Consider the following 19,639-nt stretch of genomic DNA (forward strand, 5'->3'; position numbering starts at 1 on the left):
AGCAGTGAGAGCGGGGAAGTCGCAGAATCCAAAACACAGAACACTTCATGCGCTCCGCTGGCCCGAGGCTTGTGCTTGGCAGCGCTGCAAGCTGCAATCAGCACAGCTTTACTGTTAGCAATCCCTCACTGTCTGCGTGTCAGAAGACATCATGTCTATTGTAAAATCTAGAGGCATTTTTTTAATGGCCAAAAGAAAACCGTGCACGCTTACTGCTTAGTAAGACACGTAAGTTCAACTACTGGACAGTAAAATTAACTCAGGATAAATTCACAGAACTTTTTAGATATTTATTGAATAACTTGGCATTGTTGAGACTCTGTCAATGACATTATCAAAACACCACTGTTTAAAGAAAAAGAGTCCTAAGGAGACATGAACCTACACATCATAAATTAAGAATTTTAGTCCTATTTTTCCTATAACTAAAAATTACAGAATGGTGAGAGTTCGGGTATTTTCAGTCTGCCCCAAAGGAGCCTGCTTGCTTCTCACTTTCAAGTTATTTCCATAGGAAAAGTCCTGTAAATATTTTGGACTTCTTTAAACTAATCCAAAGAAGAAAATTAATCCCATGCACAAACTTTTGTAAGGCTTCAGCTAAAACTATCAAAGTTGGGCATCTCAAACATGTAAAAATACTGGCACTACTGGCTTCCCTGCCTGCATTATCAATGTCATACTTAGTGTCATTCAGCAGTCTAAACCAGAAGCTAATGAAGACTGACATTTTTTGGGCTTCCACCACTTTAAGATAATGAGGTTTCTGGAAAATATTTGGTCAAGGAGGATCCATAAACTTGGAGCTTTTATCTGGGTCTTGTAGAAGGATTTTTCCACTGGTGTGGTTGTCCTTGTTTCCTTTGCACCCTGTCCCACACAAGAAGTGTTGTCCTCACACTACAGGTACTTATTCTTGCCTCAGAAGGGCAAGGAAAGGAACAAGCAGGAGAATCTCAAGACCCATGGATTCCCTGCTTCCAGCCTGTGAAAGAAAGGAGGAAAATCTTCTGTGAGGAGAACAGGATTCCAGACAATGCAGCACACTTATTATCTAAATGCTGTTCTAGATTAAGAGATACTGTCTCAGTCTTTGATTGATATGAAGCCAATCTGTGTCCCAAAGTTAGTGCCATCACGAAAGTGAGAGTAAAATTTATCAGGGTGGCATGCAGTACAGAAAGTGATGTTTTGGTGCTGGTCTGTGATAGAATCATCTTGGATGTTCTCAGGAAGAATCCCACCTCTCTCAAGAAGAATCCTGAAAAAAAAAGAGAAACAGAAAATATTTTTTGTACAGCCTCACATTCCATAAGGAACTATCATTAAGGTAGAACCTCAGGTACCAACTGAACAAACTGTGCCATTATTGTGATTGGAGCTTTCATTTGCTTTTTTAATTTATTTTTTCAGTATTAGACCAAAATAATTAATTCCTGTAATAATAATTAAATAATTAAATAATTAAAACCTGTAAAATCACAATAGATTTGTACTTTTGTCTATAATCCATAAACTGACAATATATAACAGTGTAACAATAAAAGAATGGCTGAAATCCAGCAAAAGTGAGCAAATACCATTCATTTAGAAGTATCCTTTTTTGACCTGCAAAGAACTAGAGAGTACTTTGTTGAGAACCCTCACCAGATTAGTGCTGAATATTGGTAATGAATGTGGAATTAATCTTTTGTTCCCTCAGGAGGCTTACCTCGTTGCTCTTCTGATATCAATATAAGGACTTGCAGAGTCAAATAGTCTCACACACTTTGGATCAATTCTGTGAAATTCTTTTGCTGATTCATGGGGAAGTTTATAGCAGCAAGGTCCCACAGATGGGCCCAGCACCACAAGGATATCTTTTACATTGCAGCCATATTCGGATACCATAGCATTCACTGTGGCCATAGACACTCCTAACAATGTGCCCTTCCATCCTGTGAGAAATGAGAGGTTGAAAAAAAATTGACATAAATTTTCTTTTTAATTTTCTAGCAGCTAAAAATATATGCAATTATTAAAGGCATAAACTAGGAGATGCATTTACACCTAAAGTTAAATAATTATATCTAATAATAAATTAGCTTAGAAACCCACCCTACTCCCTCCCCAAACCTACACATTAACACTCATCAGTTTTCTAGTATAATTTTGTGGAGATGGAAACTAGAGAGAAGTGTTTAGAATTCCAGAGTTCTTTTTCCCAAGTGTCCTGGTTTGGGCAATTAGAGCATAACTCACAGCTCCTCTGTGCTTGAAACATTTATGTGGGACTACAACAGAAATACTTCAGAAATATATTTTTATTATATGGTCAAATATTATTCTGCTTCAATTTTTTTTAGGAAAAAAACAAACCCCAGGCTCAAGATAGAGATATTTTTTGGAATAGACAGAAGCCAAGTTTGTGCTTGGGCATTGTTTGGAATAGATGTAAGAAAGCTTTGGGTCCTTGTATCTCAGTTTCAGTCCCAGGAAATCTCTGCATTGCACAGGGAGTGAAATTCCTACCAGAATGAGCAGCACCGCAGGCTCTTCTGATAGGATCAGCAAACAGCACGGGTATGCAGTCAGCACCTGGAGCTGCCAGCGTGACACCCTTCTGATTCGTAACTATTCCATCATAGTTGTCAGGCTCTGTCTTTCCCATAATACATACAGCATTAGCATGATCAACCTGCCAAAACAAAATCAGAATGTGGACAGTGATATGGCTACAAAACAACCCCGTTCTGACTAGTACAAGGTTTTTTCTTTGACGTGAAACACTCTTCTGCACTGATTACACGTGGAAATCAGACGAACCCTGCTCAAATGCTGTGATGTATCAGTAGAAAGCTACTATAGAAGCAATGGTGCATTTTTCTTTTAGGAGAAAGTGCTCTGATCATTTTTCTGATTATTCTACTTGTTAAGTAGAACTACTTGGTAAGTTAAATCTTAGAACAGACTTGGAAGAACCAGTGCTGCTTCTCCATACTTTTACAAATGGCTGATAGTTTGGATGGCTATTCCCTCAGACAAGCTGCCAGCATAAATGTTTTAATTGTCCTGCTTATCACGGGTTCTTGCTGACAAAGATAAGAATAATGCCGATAATTTAGCCAGTGATACATGAAGGAATATCTGAGCCATTTACTCGAATCCATCGTTTTATAAGATACCTTGACTCTGTAAAAAGCCTCTGGGTTAAATCCTGCAGCATTAGCTAGCCGGCGCAGATTTTCTTTAACAACAACTTGTGGGTCCCTCCGCTTGGAGCTGCTGAAGAGATTGCACGAGCTTAGAGTTGGTATGTAGGAGATCCCACCTGTCCTTGTGGTGAACCCATGTAAGAAAATATCACCTGGCAAGGCAAGAAAACACAACAAACAATTGCTTTCAAAATAAGATCAAACCAGCTATTATGTGAGTTTATACTGAAGAGACCTGGAATCAGCCAATCAAGTAATGCTTTACCTTGCATTTAGCTGTGGCATTTAAATTTAAGGATTCCTAATTTCCTTCTTGCTCATAATCATGCCACAGCAGGGACACTGAGACATCAGGCATGTCTGGAACTGCAGACCAGAAGAAACTCTTACCCTGCCTTTCCAAAGGATGATGGTAACTCTTGAAGTGTGTAATTCCCACACAGACAGGAAGAGATTTTATAGTCTGCCCTCACTAAACCCAGGACTGTGTTTCCTCGGATCACGCTCAGGCCCAGAATAGGCTTGCCAGCCTTTTACTGTATTTCTATTGACATTTCTTCCTCTTATATACATTATACACTATTACAACATCATATAGAGTTACTTGATGCCTGAAGGCATTTCCAAATCTCATCCATTTTGCAACACCCTTGGTAAGTCTCAGTAAAAACTTTTAGCTGAAACTCTCTTTACCTGGGATCAGGGAAGATCTGAGGATGGTGAGCTCCCCTTTCAGGCTTGGCAGGCTTTCCAAGTATTTCTGAATCTCACTTCGGATGAGTGCCACATCCTGTGAAGGAATCATTTGCCCTTCATGCTGGTGTTCAGATATCTGCAGGTTTTCACAGTCAGACACCACCTGTAAATCCTCGAATTCAAACTGGTAGACTTCTGTAAAGAGATGGTTTATATATACTTTCATTAAGTCTTTTCTTAAGGTAGGGAGAATAACTTTAATGATGCTCAGGTCTTTTTCATCCAGTCTCTGTTTGATGGTGTACAAAGCAGCAGCTGTAGTCTCAGCACATACCACCTCCAGTTTTCTCTTCAGACTCTGAAAACTTCTCAGAGCTGGAAACAAGAACTCTTGTTCACCTTTCCTTTCACTCCCCTGCCTCTGGCAACACATGACAAAAACACATGGAGCATGGATGGAAGACCATTTCTCAATAGCTTCCAGAGTGCTGTGCAGTAGTCCTTGAATGTTGTTCTGCAAGTTGGTTGGGAGGCTGAACAGATCTATCAGTACTGCTTCCACCATCTTCCAGGATATTTAAAGGTTTCTCCAACTGTCAAGTAGTAACAAAACACAAAAAGCAAACAAAAAGTCAAGAACAGCGCTGTTAGTCTGAGCACAGAATCATGTTAAGGCATTTAATTCAGTGATACTGGGTAGAGAAGGTACAGAGCAGTTAATTACTGACTTAGGCCTTCCCAGCTGCATCAAAAGAAATTCCAACAAAAGAAAACTAGCGGAAATGAGAATAATTATGTATTTATTTAAGCATTTAGGTATTTCCCTACCACCCCACCTACCTCAGGTCTTTCCCAGGTCAGGGATGATGAAAGGTTGGTACATAAGATTAGATTTATTGACTCAATTAACCCTCATTTGCCTAATGGATCTTCTTGACATGACTGATGGGCCGTCCTCCAGCTTCCACGATGCAAACAAATACAGAGGTCCCTTAGCTTCCTGGGACTGAAGGAGTTTCTGTAACAATTTCTTTGGAGGTGTTTAACATACTTATGGCTGAGGTGGAGCTCATGTCTGCTACCCCTCCTGGCAGTAGGGTGCTGAGCTATGAGGGCAATGACATTTTTTCCCCACAGGCCTTCATAAGACCTTCTGTACTTCTCTCTCTTGCGTTTCCAGAAGTATCAACTTGCTAATTTCTGACTTTTGTGTGAAGGGGCACGTGACCACGATAGTTCTTCTTTTCAGCATGCACAAGAACTCAGTAGAGGTTACTGAAACTTTACCTAGTAATGAAAGAAGTACTTAAAACTAAATTAAAGCATGAGAATACTGTGCACAACTTCCTGCCTCACCTTTTTCACTCTGCTAGCTGCACTCAGCTCTGAAACCAAGCTGTGTTAAGCTTACCTAATATCATCCTATCACTTACATTTTGTCCATGGTGCAATTCCAGTTTTGGTGGTTAGTTTTTCCCTTTTCTGAACTTTGTTGATCCAAGCCTAGCTAGGCCTACCTGCGGAAACTTGTCAATCCATCTTTTCCTCTCTCTGTTGCTATGAGGGCCTATTTTACACATCCTCTCAGAATTGTCTTACTTTCTTTTCTCTCTCTCTGATAATCTTTCTGTTTCCAGTGCAGGTATCCAGAGGTCTGGAACGAATGACTAGATCCCTCTGCTTTGGGAACCTTGAAGACACCTACTTAGATTTCATGACTAAGCACCGTGCTTGATCTAGGAGAAATATATCCACCTTTATCAACAGTTGTAAGACCCCATAATAATTCGGAGTAATCTGTCACACAGACTACAGAAACACAGAAGCAATTTCTGCATGAATATTAATTTACTTGTAGGAAAATTCATATTTTTGCATGAACAAAAAACTTGAGAATATTTTAAGTATTTGAAATCAATGCTCTGCTACCAGAGCAAACCACACCAAATAATGCTTGGCACTATTTTCCTGCCCCAAGACATCATTCTCCTGTAACCACATGAATATTCTGGCTTTACATCACTTCATTATCCTGCAAAAAAAATACTTCTGTGTGTATTTGAGGCTGATCATTATGGTAGACATGATGTATTCCTTGGCATTTTATAGATGACAGTAGATTCCCAGAGTTTCTACACTGAAATGAGAGGTCAAAGACCTATGTGGTTTTAAAGGATGGCTTATTTAGAGAAGTTTTACAGAAAACATTCTGTATTTTCTTCATTGTTCTTTCCCCCAGACTGGAAGAAAAATAATCCTGACTGAAAATGATGTTTTCCTTTCTGCGAATTGAACACTTACAAAGATTAATTAGCGACTATCAAAACAGGTGAGCTGAAAATACCAAGATGTGATAGCAGACAAAAGCAACCACCAAGGAATTTATGACTCCTGATTTTGCTCAGAGTATTATTTACACACAGCTGATAATGGATTTTAGAGGAAAGAGCTTGCTAAGAAAGCAGTCTGAAACAGACTCATGCCAAAGACCATGACTTGGGAAATCAGAGTATTTCCTTCCCTACCCTGACACTCTCTGTGGGAGGCCTGCTGCATGTGACATGATCCCAATCAAGGTATAGCTAATAGTTCCAGGGAAGGCAGTACAACAGAGGGGTGTAGCGCAAAAACAGATTATTGCTCCACTTCAGATATGTCAACAGTGGAAGGTAAATAGAGTTCATTGCTGTTCTTGTACTTGCCCAGAAAAATAACACCAAAGAAAGGGTGGAAAGAAAGTGTTTGATGAGGGAGAGGTAATTGCATACATTGTTATTCAGTTGTGTATGCACTGCAAAAACTCCACAGGGGCAATTATTGGGATGTATGCATAGAACAATGGGGCTGATTCACCCTTCCAGCTTTGCATCACAGAGTCGTAGTGAGGACAGTGGTGTCAGAATAAATTTGCTTACAATCATAGCAAAACTGGTTCCTTTCTAAGTCATTAAAAAAAAAAACTTTCTCAAAATACATGCTTGCCAAGCACAGCAACGTTTTAGCTTATGGGAGATGTATTATTTGGTTATTCAGGTTTTAATTAACATGCTCTACAGTCCCAGTGTTCCATCGAAGCCACATCCAAAAACACTTATTAAGGAGTTGATCGTTTCGGTACACAATTCAAGACAAATACTTGCACAGACTTGAAGCCAAGGCAACATATTATCTATTTTCTCACTCCCTGAAACTGGCAGTACAAACTTTTGGAGGTTATGAGATTTTCTTGCACAGATATCAAGAAAAGTAGGTCAAAGAAAACGATCGATAATGATATGAGAGGTGAGAAGGTAACAAGAGCAAAAAGTAGAAATGCAAAGTGAATACAGAAAAAGAACAATGAAGGAAATAAAACCAGGCTGCAGAGAAGAGACAGCCCAGGGTAGAAAAGAGATGCAAAAAAGCAATTTTCAAGAACCCCAGAAATCTAATTCTGAAAGTTCACTGTCGGCCAAGACAAGATTGCTGACAATTTCCTGCATCTTTGAATCCTGCTGGTCATATTACATTAGTAGAGAAACTGAGAGAAAAGACATAATTTTTTGAAAATTAAAATGGCAGGAGATATTTAACATCTGCCAGAGTGAGAAGCCCAGAGAAAGAAAACAGGTCATTGAAGCAGCCCAAAAGAACATTGATAATAGCACATGTATAAAATTTCAACATGAGCAAACACAAAAAAGAAACTCCAAAATCCAGGAGGAAAAAGAAATATATTTAAGCCTCTTAAGCTGGATTAAAATAAAACATTCTTCCTCTTTTAACCTAGGCTTTTTTAGGCAAGGTTGAGGAAACAGAAATCACCACATATAATGAAAATACTGAAGCATACGCAGTTTTCATAAACATAGGAGTTTACTTACAAAGGTAGACAATCCTATTAAATTCTGAAAGGCACCTTCTGATAAAATACACAGACATTTCCAGCTTTATATATCTCACTTCTTTCAATCTCAGAGCTGATTTGTACAAGCTGGAAATTCCTATGCTGCAGCGGGAACCTGTATTTCTTCTTTTCGACGGGACCCTGCTTTGCTGCTGGTCACACCGGAAAGAACAAACTGTTCTGCAAGGCACCAGCACGATTAACAAGTGCCCAGGGAGTGCTGAACGCGGAAGCAGCGTTAACCCCGCTGCGCTCACACCTTCTGCTGCGCCAGCTTTGCACAACCGCAAACCAACTCCCAAATGCACGGCGCGGCCAAACACAGCCCCACAAAGAAGTTAAAGGAAAACTTGTGCACAGAGAAGGAGTTTCCTTTTCTGAGCTGCAGCTGCATGTTCCATGGAAGAATTTGGCAGCCAGTCATGAAAAACTGTGTTCTGAACCTACACAGATAGGTTACACAATGTCAGCTTTTGGGGCCACAGGCCTCAAATGACGATGGCAATTTCTCCTTGCAGCAGTCGGGAATTTCACACAGCTTAGTGAAAGAGTCTTAATCCTTTGACAGGACAATGCAAAGGTTAAAAGGCAAGCAAGGAAATGAGGGATTTATATCAGGCTTGTGCAAGAATCAAATAATAAATACATTTCCTCAGCTGTGTTAAAATCATAGTCATGACTGTTAAGTATATGACAGTGGAAGAAAGGGACAAGAAAAAAAGGACAATAATTTTTGATGGAACAGAGGAATTAATAAAGTCTGATTTCCCATAAATTGCTGCCTCCCGTTCGTCCTTTCACTGCAAGCACAGTAAACGTACATTTCTGCCAGGTCCAAAACACACATGGTGTGCCATATCCCCTCCTGCTAATACATTCAGCATGTGCTGGACAGAGGGATGACAGCTGAGTCTTCCTCCCAAAGGGAACTGATGAGGCAACCTCGTCCTTCCTTACCCAGACATCTCTTTTCCTGAAGTTTGCAGAAATCGGTCATCTCTGAGGCTTTCCACCCCCGCTGCCAAATGTGACTGAGCTAGGTCATTAAAAATTGACAGAACTGCTGGGTGGAGAGAAACCAATGCAATCATTTTCTTTCCTTCAGCTGGACTAAGGAAGTAAAATTAATTACTGGTGTTATTTTTGGTGCAGAATGCTGAGAAGGAAAAGGTCAGAGAAGGGTACAAAACAATACTGAAAAATGACAAATTGACATCACCTGAATTAAATATTGTATTCAGCTTAAGCCTTCAGAAAAGGAATGAAATAAATAGGTCATACGCAGAGATGAGCAATTAGTTTATAAAACAGTAGTTACATATATATATATATATGTATTTATTTATTTATTTATGTAACTTGGTTAATATTATATATAATATATAATTAAGTTGCTTGCCATAACATGTAATATTTTTAATTAGATGTTAAATACGTTGTAAAAATATAAAAATCGAATTATAAAAATGATGCGATTTAGGATTAAAATTCCCTAGAATTCCCTAGATGAGTACAAGCGGGCCAGGGGCAAGTCCGTGCCTACAGAGCAGGGCACGGCATAGCCCAGAAGAAACTGGGACACGTCTCCTTCGTAACCCAGCGGCGCTCGGGAAAACCGGATGTTCTCTGCACAACAAACGATGGCAGCAAGTGCACTCTAATACAATGAAGGGGGTAGCTTGGGGAACTTGGGAGCAAAGGGCACGGAGCAGGATGGCCTCAGGCATAGAGGGCGAGCCACGGGTGGTGACACAGCCCCATATTTCCTGAGGCTTCCCTGCCGCCGCTTTCCCTCCGGCTCCCGCGGGATCGGCCCCTCTCCGGGCGGCACCGGCCCCTCTCCGGGCGGCACCGGCCCCTCTCCCGGTGGCACCGGCTGCTCTCCCGGCTCCCCGTGGCCCCGGGCTGCCGCAGGCCCGGGGCGGGCGCGGCCCGGGCGGTGCGGGCCCGGCGGGCTGAGGGGCGGCCCGCAGAGCGCTGCAGGTGCCGGGCGGCGGCCGCGGCAAGGCGGGCGCTCGGCAGAAACGCGAGAGAGCGGCCTCAGGCATGTCAGATGCTCTTTAAAAGTTACGACTGTGCTCACAAGCTGAGGATCTGTTCTGCAGAGAAGCCGGGAGAACGTCGCAATAGTTTAATGCTTTTAATTTTTATCTAATTCTCAGTGATTAGCTTCGAGTAACCTGTTCTTGCTAATTAAAAATTAACCAAATTAAATTAATAAGTCGATGTGCGATCCCACGGTGCAGCCCTCAATATTGTTTTGTGTACAAGAACTAAATGGAAAGAAGGTAAACAATTCACCTCTTTTTTTATCCCCCCCCAGTTCTTCACTTCTGCCTGAAATGGCCAAGCAAAATTCCCCGTCGCTAGCTGAAGTTGTAAAGCAAGTTGCAGAGCAGCAGCAGTCACAGGTGGCAGATGTGGAAAAAAGCAAAACAGTTCTTTTCCAATTGCAGGTAATAAGCCTTATTTAGAGTAGTTTAATCAATTATTTTTCATTAGATGAAGAAGTATTTCCTTGAACAAAATAAGCTGATGGTGCTTCATCATTCAGGTGTAAGGCAGCAATTCTGTGTGTGGTGTTTAGGTTCAGCCAAAACCGGGGCTGTGTATTGTTGTTTGTAATGCCACAACACAGCTGAGTTCATTGCAGCAGGTGAAACGTTGGTTTGTTACTTGAAAAAAACAAAACAAAACAAAAATACAGAGCTGAAGCCACAAAGCAAACACACAACAACTAAATGCAAAGGTTTTTGTCTTTGTTTTTTTTTGGTTTTTTTTTGTTTGCTTTTAGATTTTCACCATAGCATATTTTAGCATATTTTTGGACACAAAATACCTTTCCCCCGCCTTATGTTTGAAATAGGCATCCTAAATAGTCATGACATACTGGTATTATTCAATACTATTTTGTAAAATACTGGATATGTGTAGTTTTTGTGAAGACTCTGTGATAATTTCTCTTTTATTAAGCTATCAATTATTATTTAACCTTCAAGATCAAATTTCTGTTGAGAAAGTTACTTTTGTGATTACCATTGACGTTTTTGAGCATGGAAGAATGCAAATGGAAATAGTAGAGTTCCGATTATAACATCTGTGCATAGCTCTACAACTGAAATAATTGATATTTGAAATTTTGCACGAAGATAACATTTCTGAAGTAGCAGTGAAATCTTGTATTTTTTAGGAATGTCACTAGACTGGCAACACTTTACAAAAAGCTTTGTCCTGTATTCTGTAATATAGTCTGATAATGCTGCAAAAACAATTTGTGATCATACAATTTAAAAACATGTATCCGTCTTAAAAAAGACTCACAGAACTTTGAAGCGCTGGGTAATGACAGGTCCTTTCCAACCTTGATGGTTCTGTGATTTCCTATGATGGTTTGAAGCACTACTTCCTGGTTTTGTTCACTTTTGTCAGTGAGATTATGTAGAGGCCTTTTTAGGACTAGACACCTATTTCTTATGAGGTTGAAATTAGCTGTGATTAATTCAACTCCCAGCTACTGCTGTGATGAAATCAGGATTAAAAACCTCAGTTGAACAGTGAAGTTAAACTCCACCACCTGACACACCCCTCTATGTGTCTGTGTGGATTTGCAGGGGATTTTTTGCATCTTTGGTTATTTTTAGTCTGATTAGGACTTCACCAACTCTAAGCAAACATTAGAATTGGGTTTGATCTGCCACATTCTATATATCTTGCAACTGTGAAGAACTTAAAAGTGAGTTCAAAGGTATTTTATTTAATATTTTAGACTCAATCTAAGGGGAGAAGACTAAGATAGTATTATTACATTGTGCCTCTAAGATGATGATATTAAGAAATGTAAGCCTAATTATCTTCATTCAAACCAAATTAGACAAGTAAAAAAAAAAAAAGAGTGTTGAATAAATATAAATTACAGTGCTTAACTAGACACTTCATATTTTCCTCCAAAAAAATTCTTAAATGAACACTGAAATATTTTACAGGCAAAGTGTCAGGAACTAGAAAAAGAAATGAATTCTGTTCTGTTAGAAACAAAGACAACAGAAAAGGAAATACATCTGCAAGATGATGCCATAGAAGTGACAAAATATCAGTGTGAAAATCTGGAGGCTCAAGTAAGAGCCCTGTATTCTGAAAATTTAAAACTGAGGTGTGATGCAGAAACAGTACAAGAGGAGTTTGAGATGATACTTGCAAGAAATAATGAATATCGGGAAAAAATAAAGGATCATAAACATCTCTTTTGGGAGATGGAAAGTAAATTGCCAGTTATGATTGAACTTGCTAAAAAGAAAGAGTTTGTGGAAGAATTGAAGGCAAAGAAAGAGGATTTATTATGTGATCTCCAGAATCCAGAAGGATCTGTTATAAAACAAGTGCAGGTACTATATTTCCTTTTTGATTCTTTCCTTTTATGTGAAATAATTTTGACACAGTTCATATCATATGATTATTTTGTCTAATATGTTCATGGTTCATGAGGGACTGACTACAAGGGAATATAGGTAATTCATAATGCTGCATTAATAGGAGAAATTTTTACTTCAGTATGCAGTGAAAAATATCAGGGTTGTTATCTGTGTAATATTGTTAAAAAAAGTTTATGCTGTGATTAAATGAACTCAAATCTGAAAATATTACAGAGATGTAAATTAAGCTTTATCTTTGGATAAACTTAGATGGATGCTTTTCAGAATTCCATAGAAGATTACCATATTGTTACATTTTTCAGGTAAGAGCACAATATTCATTAAACTTTGCTGTCAACAAAATAAATTTGAGCTGTTTGCCAACAGGAGGTAGATTTGATGAAATGGTGATAGAAATAAGAAGACAGGAAAAATATGTTTGGTATTCTAATCTAACACTGTTGGTTTTGGTTGACCCAATTGAAATTTTTACTGAAAGGAACTACATGGGAATTTTTTTACCATGGAATTTTGCCAGTATATGGACAAACACAAGCATGAAGTTGAAATAGGATTGCAAATTTCAGCTTTGATGTAACTTGCATTATTGAAAATTTTATGGTACTCTATTAATGTAAATTGACAAAAATTTGTACAACAGATCTTTCAATACTGATAAATAAAGGCTAATTAACATTGTATTTTCCTATGAGAAAGAAAAATATATCTCAAATATTACATTAAATATTCTTCCATTTTGCAGTTAATTACATTTTAAATAAAGACCACCAAAATGAGCTCAACATCCTGTATTGTTGTAGTTTGCATATTTCAAATCAAGAGTATATATTCTTATAGGTGTAAAACCATGTGATAAAATATTTAATAGTTAATTTTTAATTACCCATTCTAAATTATTATATTTTTAATTAGTATGAATAGGTTTATTGTGAAATTGATTATTATAGACCTTTATCTCATCTCTATTTACTAAGACTGTTAAAATGAGACAGTTTTAATAAGTATATTAGATTAACTGTGCAGCATTTCAAGAAATGGATTTCTGTATCTTGACTTACATCTGCAGGAAAATATCACACTTTTAAAATGTGAAATCACAACATTGAAAGATGTCATCAATAAAAAAAGAGATCTGCTGGAAGAAGAGAAAAAAAAGCATGCTAAGCTTAGAAAAGAAATTGAGGTGAGTCATTGGAATAAAATTTAATTGCAGTTCTCCTGATGGAATGCAGATAATGCAAATGAAGTTTGAAGTACTTTATACACCATTTCTGGCTATGCATTGTTCAAGTATATGCAGCAATGTTCTTGTCTTAAATTCTGGATACTGATAGTCTTTCTAAAATTCAGAGCTTAATTGTGAAGAACATTTTTTTCTGAAGTCTTTTGAGAAGGAGTTAATCTGTTAACTTTTGGAATGATTCCTGGAAAAAGAAGAGCTCACTGCATGGTACTAAAGCAAATGCACATTTTAAAATTTCTGTAATACTTCTGAAATACTTTACATTTCACTGTTGACTTGATTATTAATGACTTGATAGGTCATCATTGGAAGAATCAAATGCAAAGGAAAATGGACTTCCCATGACTCTCCCTAATTTGAACTGACATTAAATTAGGAATAACACAGCAGCTCCTAATTAGCTGACATGATAAAATTCTGATCAATAGTTAAAACCTTCTCTTTTAAATAATTGAGCTATATTTTTCATTTTGTTCCTTACTAAAATACCCTGTATGATTAGATAATTTTTAATTTGGAAGTTTTGTACCATTTATCTTGTCAGTTCAAATAAATGCCACAAAATTTAATGAATGAAGTTTAATAATATAAAGATTAACTGATTTAAAGTTAGGTCTATTGCCCATTGTAAAATGTAGAAGGGAGAAAGAATCATTTTTTCATGTAACAGAGAACAGAGAGAATATTGAACCTGAAGAGCAAAACATAGCTGCTTTAGAATAGGTCTGCTAGTCAGCATTAGAGAAAATATTTTATTACAAAGGCAGCATCTTCCTAAGAAAATGCTCTAAACCCAAAGTTAAATTCGGTAGTCTAAAAAAGGTTCTGTTCTATTATTGAAATCAATGTAATTAAATAGTGAAGGTTAGCCTTCACTTTTGTTCTTCAGCTGTTTGGGTTATATGTTCTTTTTGTCTCAGAAGGAAGCAGGTTCAAACCCAAAGCCTTTCAGGATATTGTTTTCTATTAAGAACTCTCCTCAAAACAGTTCTGTTTTTAATATAAGAATTGACAGTGGATAGACAGAGACATTTATACCCAGCAGTCCTCAGCATAGCTTGGGAGAGAATACTCAAGCACAGGAATAAAGTGAGATACTAGGCACATGAATGAGTTTTATTGAGCTGCAGTGGTAGAATTCAGGTACAGACTGCTGGGACCTGATGTGCTCCAAGATATCCACAAATAATAGAAAATTTGTTGTTATGTAAAAGTAATTTTAAAAACTGCAGCCCAAAAGACTGTCTATTCCTCTGCCGCCCTCTTTCCCCAATGTCAGTGTGTGACTGTTTTACTCTTGGCAGATGCTTGCCTATCCTGTCCTTAATCCTGGTGGTGGAGGTACCCCAAATGCCCAGACAATTTTTTCTAGTGTTTGACTTCATGTACATAAGATCCAATAAAAAGCATGATGTTGTCCTCCCCTGTCTCCAGTAAACATATTAGCGCTCCCTCCCTTAGCAGATGTGCCAGACTGTTCCCAATAATGATGCTAGAGACACATTTCTAAAAAAAGCAGATAATATTGATCATAGATGTTTCAGTGTCATACAACGTAGTCCTAGTGATGCAGATGCCCCAAGCACTTGCTTAGATGAGTGAATCTGACAACATCCCTCAAAAAGTTGCAAACAATTACAGTAGAGAGTGAGGTAACATGAAGGAAGACAAGCCATCGCAAATAAAAGGCAGTAATTTATAGAACACCAGTGAGGCAGTTTGCTAGTTACTTGTGAAATTTAGGCAGTGAGATTTGCAGGAAGTCACTGACAGTGCTGTGGTTCTGATGTAGCTGTACATCATCATGTGCATGTGAAATACAGAGTATTAATGGTTCAATAAGCAGACACGAGTAATTTTACACTACCACTCATGCTATTTAAACTGGGGTAAGCAAGCCCAAATTTCATTAAGGGAATGCCCTTTTTAATTGTAGTGAATGTTTCATTCTTTTAACAATTCAGAATTCAAATTTTCAGAGGATTTTCTGTAGCAGCCGTTCTTCTCCACATAAGGCAGTAATGAGGGCAGAATTGACAGTCCTGCATTGCTGCAGTATTGCCTAAGAAAAATGTGCCATTTTAAATGCAGTAGAGCTACGAAGGTGCTACTAGAGCCATCGAGGTTACCTCATTTGTAATCCCATTTATACCCAAACAAGTTTATAGTCTTCTTTCTCACCTCTCATTCTGGAGCCTCAAATCTTCCACGTGCAAAGCCTTCCCAGAGCTGTGACTTGCTGAGTCCTTGGGTGGTATTTACTTTGTTAAATTTTAGACATCTACAGAGCAGGTATCTACACTGAACTCCGCATTTAAGCTTTTAGTAGGACAGAACTTTTCTTTCCTTAATGGGAGAGTGAGGCATGATTCATGTCCTAAACAAGACATCTGAAATAAGTCAGATGAATGGCTTCCTAGATGTCTCTGTCTCTTCAGTAGCTAAAAATAAATGTGGAATGACTTGGTCAAATGTCAGAATAAACACTTGGACAGAACTAGGTGAGCTGAACTCACCTCTGTAAATAGTTCTACTTGAACAAAATTTTGAAGTGATTTTTTTTTTTTTTTTTAGGTACAGAATAAGAGATATGATGCTATTTTAAAACGTTTGCATTGCCAACTGAACAAAGTCCATTCCAATAAAAGACAATGGCACTGGAACATTCAGCAGTTGGAGAGGAAGGCCGCAGAACTAAGAAAGTGTCTTGGAGTAGCAGAGTTACAAAACATCATGTAACAAACTTAACAAAGCTAGAATGTGAATTATCTTTTCCAGACAGGGGAGTTTTTTCTGGGAAAGCTACAAATCTTAAATAGCCTGATTACTGGGTCAGACCTCAGTGATTTATTTCTTTTTAAAGTTTTTCTCTCTTTCATTTTGTGGTCTTAACTAATAGCCACAATAATAGGTTAGCTGTTCAGGAATAACTTAGCTGTTCAGGAAGAAAGTTACTGACACTGCCAGGTGTTTTCAAAATATATGTCAATTTTATCTAAAAAGTTATTTGAAAGTCAAACAAATGAGATTTGGGAAGTTCCTTTAAATGTCATTTGGTCTTTGAAGGTTGGGATATATGCTGCTTTTCATACAGAAAAATTAATATTGGTATATATTTGCACTCCTGAGAGGCCAAAGTTATTTTATCTTTTATCCACATCCCTTTTTATTGCAACTTGCTAAGGAACTATGAAAGCTTTGATGGCCTGTATTTTGCTCTGTGGGAAGCTCATACAGAAGATATTACAGTCTGCCAGGATTTTCTGGCATGGGGGACAAAGGGGCCAAACGCTGTCCAGCTGTGGACAGCTTCTGTGGACAGAAAAAAGATTTTGGAACAAGTACACTCAGAACTAGACTTCAAATAATCTGACTTCAACTGGTCTAATAGATGTTAGCAAAGAGGAGTGAATAGGTACCACATCTGGACAGCTTTTAAAATGGAACAACTCACCTTCAAGAAATAGGAATGCATTACAGATGACTGATGATAGAAGAATTTATTATCTGGAGGATTTTAACTATTACTGGCCATCTAACATCTAAGTGCTTGATGATCTAAGATGACTCAACGTAAATGAGAAGGTATTAAAAATTCTTGTTAAAATGCTAATGAAGAGTAGCTATTTTTCTTTACATTCTTTTTATTTTTATATTGCTTGACATTTGAAGAATTTACAGAACTTTCCCTGCTTTTATAATTAAGGCAGTAGTTCTGCTTGGACATAACTTGTAATGTTTATCTGTTCTGCGAAAGTAGCTTTTTATTTAAGGTGTTATCTTGAATAATTTACTCATGAATATAAAATGAAGACTTGACTGTTTACTGTGAAAAATGTTAAATTGCTTATATATTATCTTATGAAAGCAAAGCTTAAAATGTAGTACTATTATTACCTTCATATATTAATGTATATTTACATTTCCTTTAATATGTTATTTCACTTAATATAAAGTTATTTTAAGCAATATCCTGATTCATGAAGGCTCTCAACATTGTTAGTCTCTTAAGGCTTTTTTACTCAGTCTTTTTCCCTTGCAATAATATGAACCAGACTGCTTTCATTAAAGCAATAAAGTAGAAATAAAAACTTCAATATCCTATGCTGTAGTAACATTATGTCCTGAATATTGAGTCTGATCGAGTTTGTAGCACAAAACTGTAACATTACAATTGTTACAATCCCTACACAGAACAAAATAGCATCCATTTTATGCATGTGTCTTCTAGAAAGGGTCCAGATCTGAAAAGTTAGAGAATTTACTGTTATTGTTAGCTTCAGCAATTAAATGCTCTTATTTTATTTTGCATGATTCCTAGTTTCAGTTTATTCATCCATCAAGTGAAATGGGTGTACTTTATATCAAGTATAATGATATAAGTAAAAATACTGATGCACTGTCTTCTTGATAGGTGCAGTAGTTCAAGCCTTCTAAAGCTACTGACTGTCAGATCTGACCAATAACTTTAGCTTAATGTATCCCCCCCAAAGTGCTACAACATCCAACATTTTCAGGGTTTTAAGACAATGTACCCTTAATTATGCCTTTTACCACTGATACTACCTTGTTTTTATTTTTAGTTTGTCATTATTTCTGCTCCAGAACAATTGATGCATCAAAGCATGTTTTGTATGTTACTTCAACTAAGTTCACTTTGGCATCTTTTACCATGGTCTAATATTACACTTTAGCCTTTCATTTATTACCAATTAAAAACAACTCTAGCAAACAATCCAAACGTTCTAATGTAACAACAACATCACACCTTTGTTTTTCTTTCTGACCAATGAAGATGTTCATTATTGCTTCCCTGGGAATTAGGGCGGTTTCTGCATATCAATACATGTACAGAATGACTCACTCATCTCAAATAAATACCTTGGACTTATATCTCCCTTGTTCCTTTTCATAAATCTCAGCAGTTTCCAGTATCTCAAATTACTTCTGTGGTTCTTTGTACATGTTTTGAAATTGTTTAATATAATTTAACAAGGGTGCATACAAGGGCTGTATACTCCCTTTACTGCTACAAGTGGAGGAAGTGTTCCCTTCTATACAAACACCTTCCTTATCATCCAAGGTCTAAGTTGTCTTATACTCCTTGCTCTTTGCAAGAGAGCCCATGTTTTTGCCTCCTGGGACCCTTGACCCCTTCATGGGATCAGCTACCAAAGGTGTATTCCTCCTTTTTCTTCAGTGTAAAACTTGCTTTTTCAGCACACATTCTTGAACTGTAACTACATTTTGTGGCAATAAGACTGAGAAGCTGAGGTGTACTTTAATTTCCAAAGCTCCCTCCATTCAGATGGGGACACAGCTAAACCATGCAACAGCTCCTTTCTGACCTGCACAGATGAGCTTCTTGGTAAAACTAGGATGTGAATTGGAAGGAATCACAAATGGCAGAGGATCTTTTTGATACAGAGTTCAGATATTACCAGGTATATCCCCAGTAGTTACCAGAGTATTTGAGACACAACTTAGTCCATTTAAATATGTATATTGAATAAACAAGTTTTATTACATGCATATACTGATTGTTGTTGTCATCCCACATCACTGTCCTAGTTAAATGGCACAATTATAATCTCTTATCCCACATAAGCACATCGTTTGTTTGTTTAACTCAACTGCCTTAAAACATGACTTGATTATCTTTTTAATATTGGAAGCTTTGTCCTCAGTTTCCAGACTTCTACTTTAGCCACTGACTATACCTGAAATCTGTATTCAGTGCTAAACACCACATTTTAGAGGATCAAACATAGTTTACCCACTTCCATTAAACAGAACTTTGTATAGCAAAGTACTTACATACTTTCCCAGGTGCAGCATCTCAAATTTAACATTCAGTGTTCAACAGAAAATAAATATAAGGAAGGTATAAACATTTTACTAGGGAATTACAGTTAATTGGAAGAAAACCTGGAGAAAAAAAAGTCAGCAGAAACAAGGAAATACAAATTACTGCCTTCTCTAAACTATCTGCATTCTGTACAACAAACAAAAAAAGAGAAATTATGTAGCTTTTTATAACAATATCTAGTTTCAACAAATCTTGGCAATCTGCTGAAGCATATTTTTCTTGGTACAACATTGAACAGTAGCAGTTTGATTCCAGGGCATTTTTCCCCCTCTTTGCAAGCAAGCACAGACAATAGGAGAATGGTTTATTATTTTTGGGAAA

The 19,639-nt window shown here is 37.5% G+C and overlaps 2 protein-coding genes across 4 annotated transcripts; one reads left to right on the forward strand and one right to left on the reverse strand.

The window, feature by feature from the left end:
• Positions 1–269: 269 nt before the first annotated feature.
• Positions 270–8,048, reverse strand: LACC1 (laccase domain multifunctional purine nucleosidase 1). The gene is made up of 6 exons (XM_014895392.2): positions 7,754–8,048; positions 3,888–4,483; positions 3,165–3,346; positions 2,512–2,677; positions 1,712–1,937; positions 270–1,261 (listed from the first exon to the last, which is right to left on the reverse strand). Exons 2-6 carry the CDS (start codon positions 4,453–4,455, stop codon positions 1,087–1,089), a joined length of 1,317 nt encoding a protein of 438 aa, XP_014750878.2. The 5' UTR covers positions 4,456–4,483; positions 7,754–8,048; the 3' UTR covers positions 270–1,086.
• On the forward strand, positions 5,844–18,342 carry CCDC122 (coiled-coil domain containing 122). 3 transcript variants are annotated; one of them, XM_088159692.1, is made up of 5 exons: positions 5,844–6,219; positions 10,100–10,232; positions 11,760–12,158; positions 13,273–13,389; positions 16,024–18,342. In XM_088159692.1, the coding sequence occupies exons 1-5, from the start codon at positions 6,158–6,160 to the stop codon at positions 16,186–16,188; spliced, it is 876 nt and encodes a 291-aa protein (XP_088015818.1). In that variant the 5' UTR covers positions 5,844–6,157; the 3' UTR covers positions 16,189–18,342. The 3 variants fall into 3 exon arrangements, with proteins under 3 accessions (XP_088015818.1, XP_088015819.1, XP_014750882.2); XM_088159693.1 differs by lacking the exon at positions 5,844–6,219 and adding an exon at positions 9,374–9,450; XM_014895396.2 differs by lacking the exon at positions 5,844–6,219 and having other exon boundaries at positions 9,866–10,232.
• Positions 18,343–19,639: the final 1,297 nt, after the last annotated feature.

This window comes from Sturnus vulgaris, chromosome 2, assembly GCF_052056855.1.
Source record: "Sturnus vulgaris isolate bStuVul1 chromosome 2, bStuVul1.hap1, whole genome shotgun sequence".
NCBI classification, from domain to species: domain Eukaryota; kingdom Metazoa; phylum Chordata; class Aves; order Passeriformes; family Sturnidae; genus Sturnus; species Sturnus vulgaris.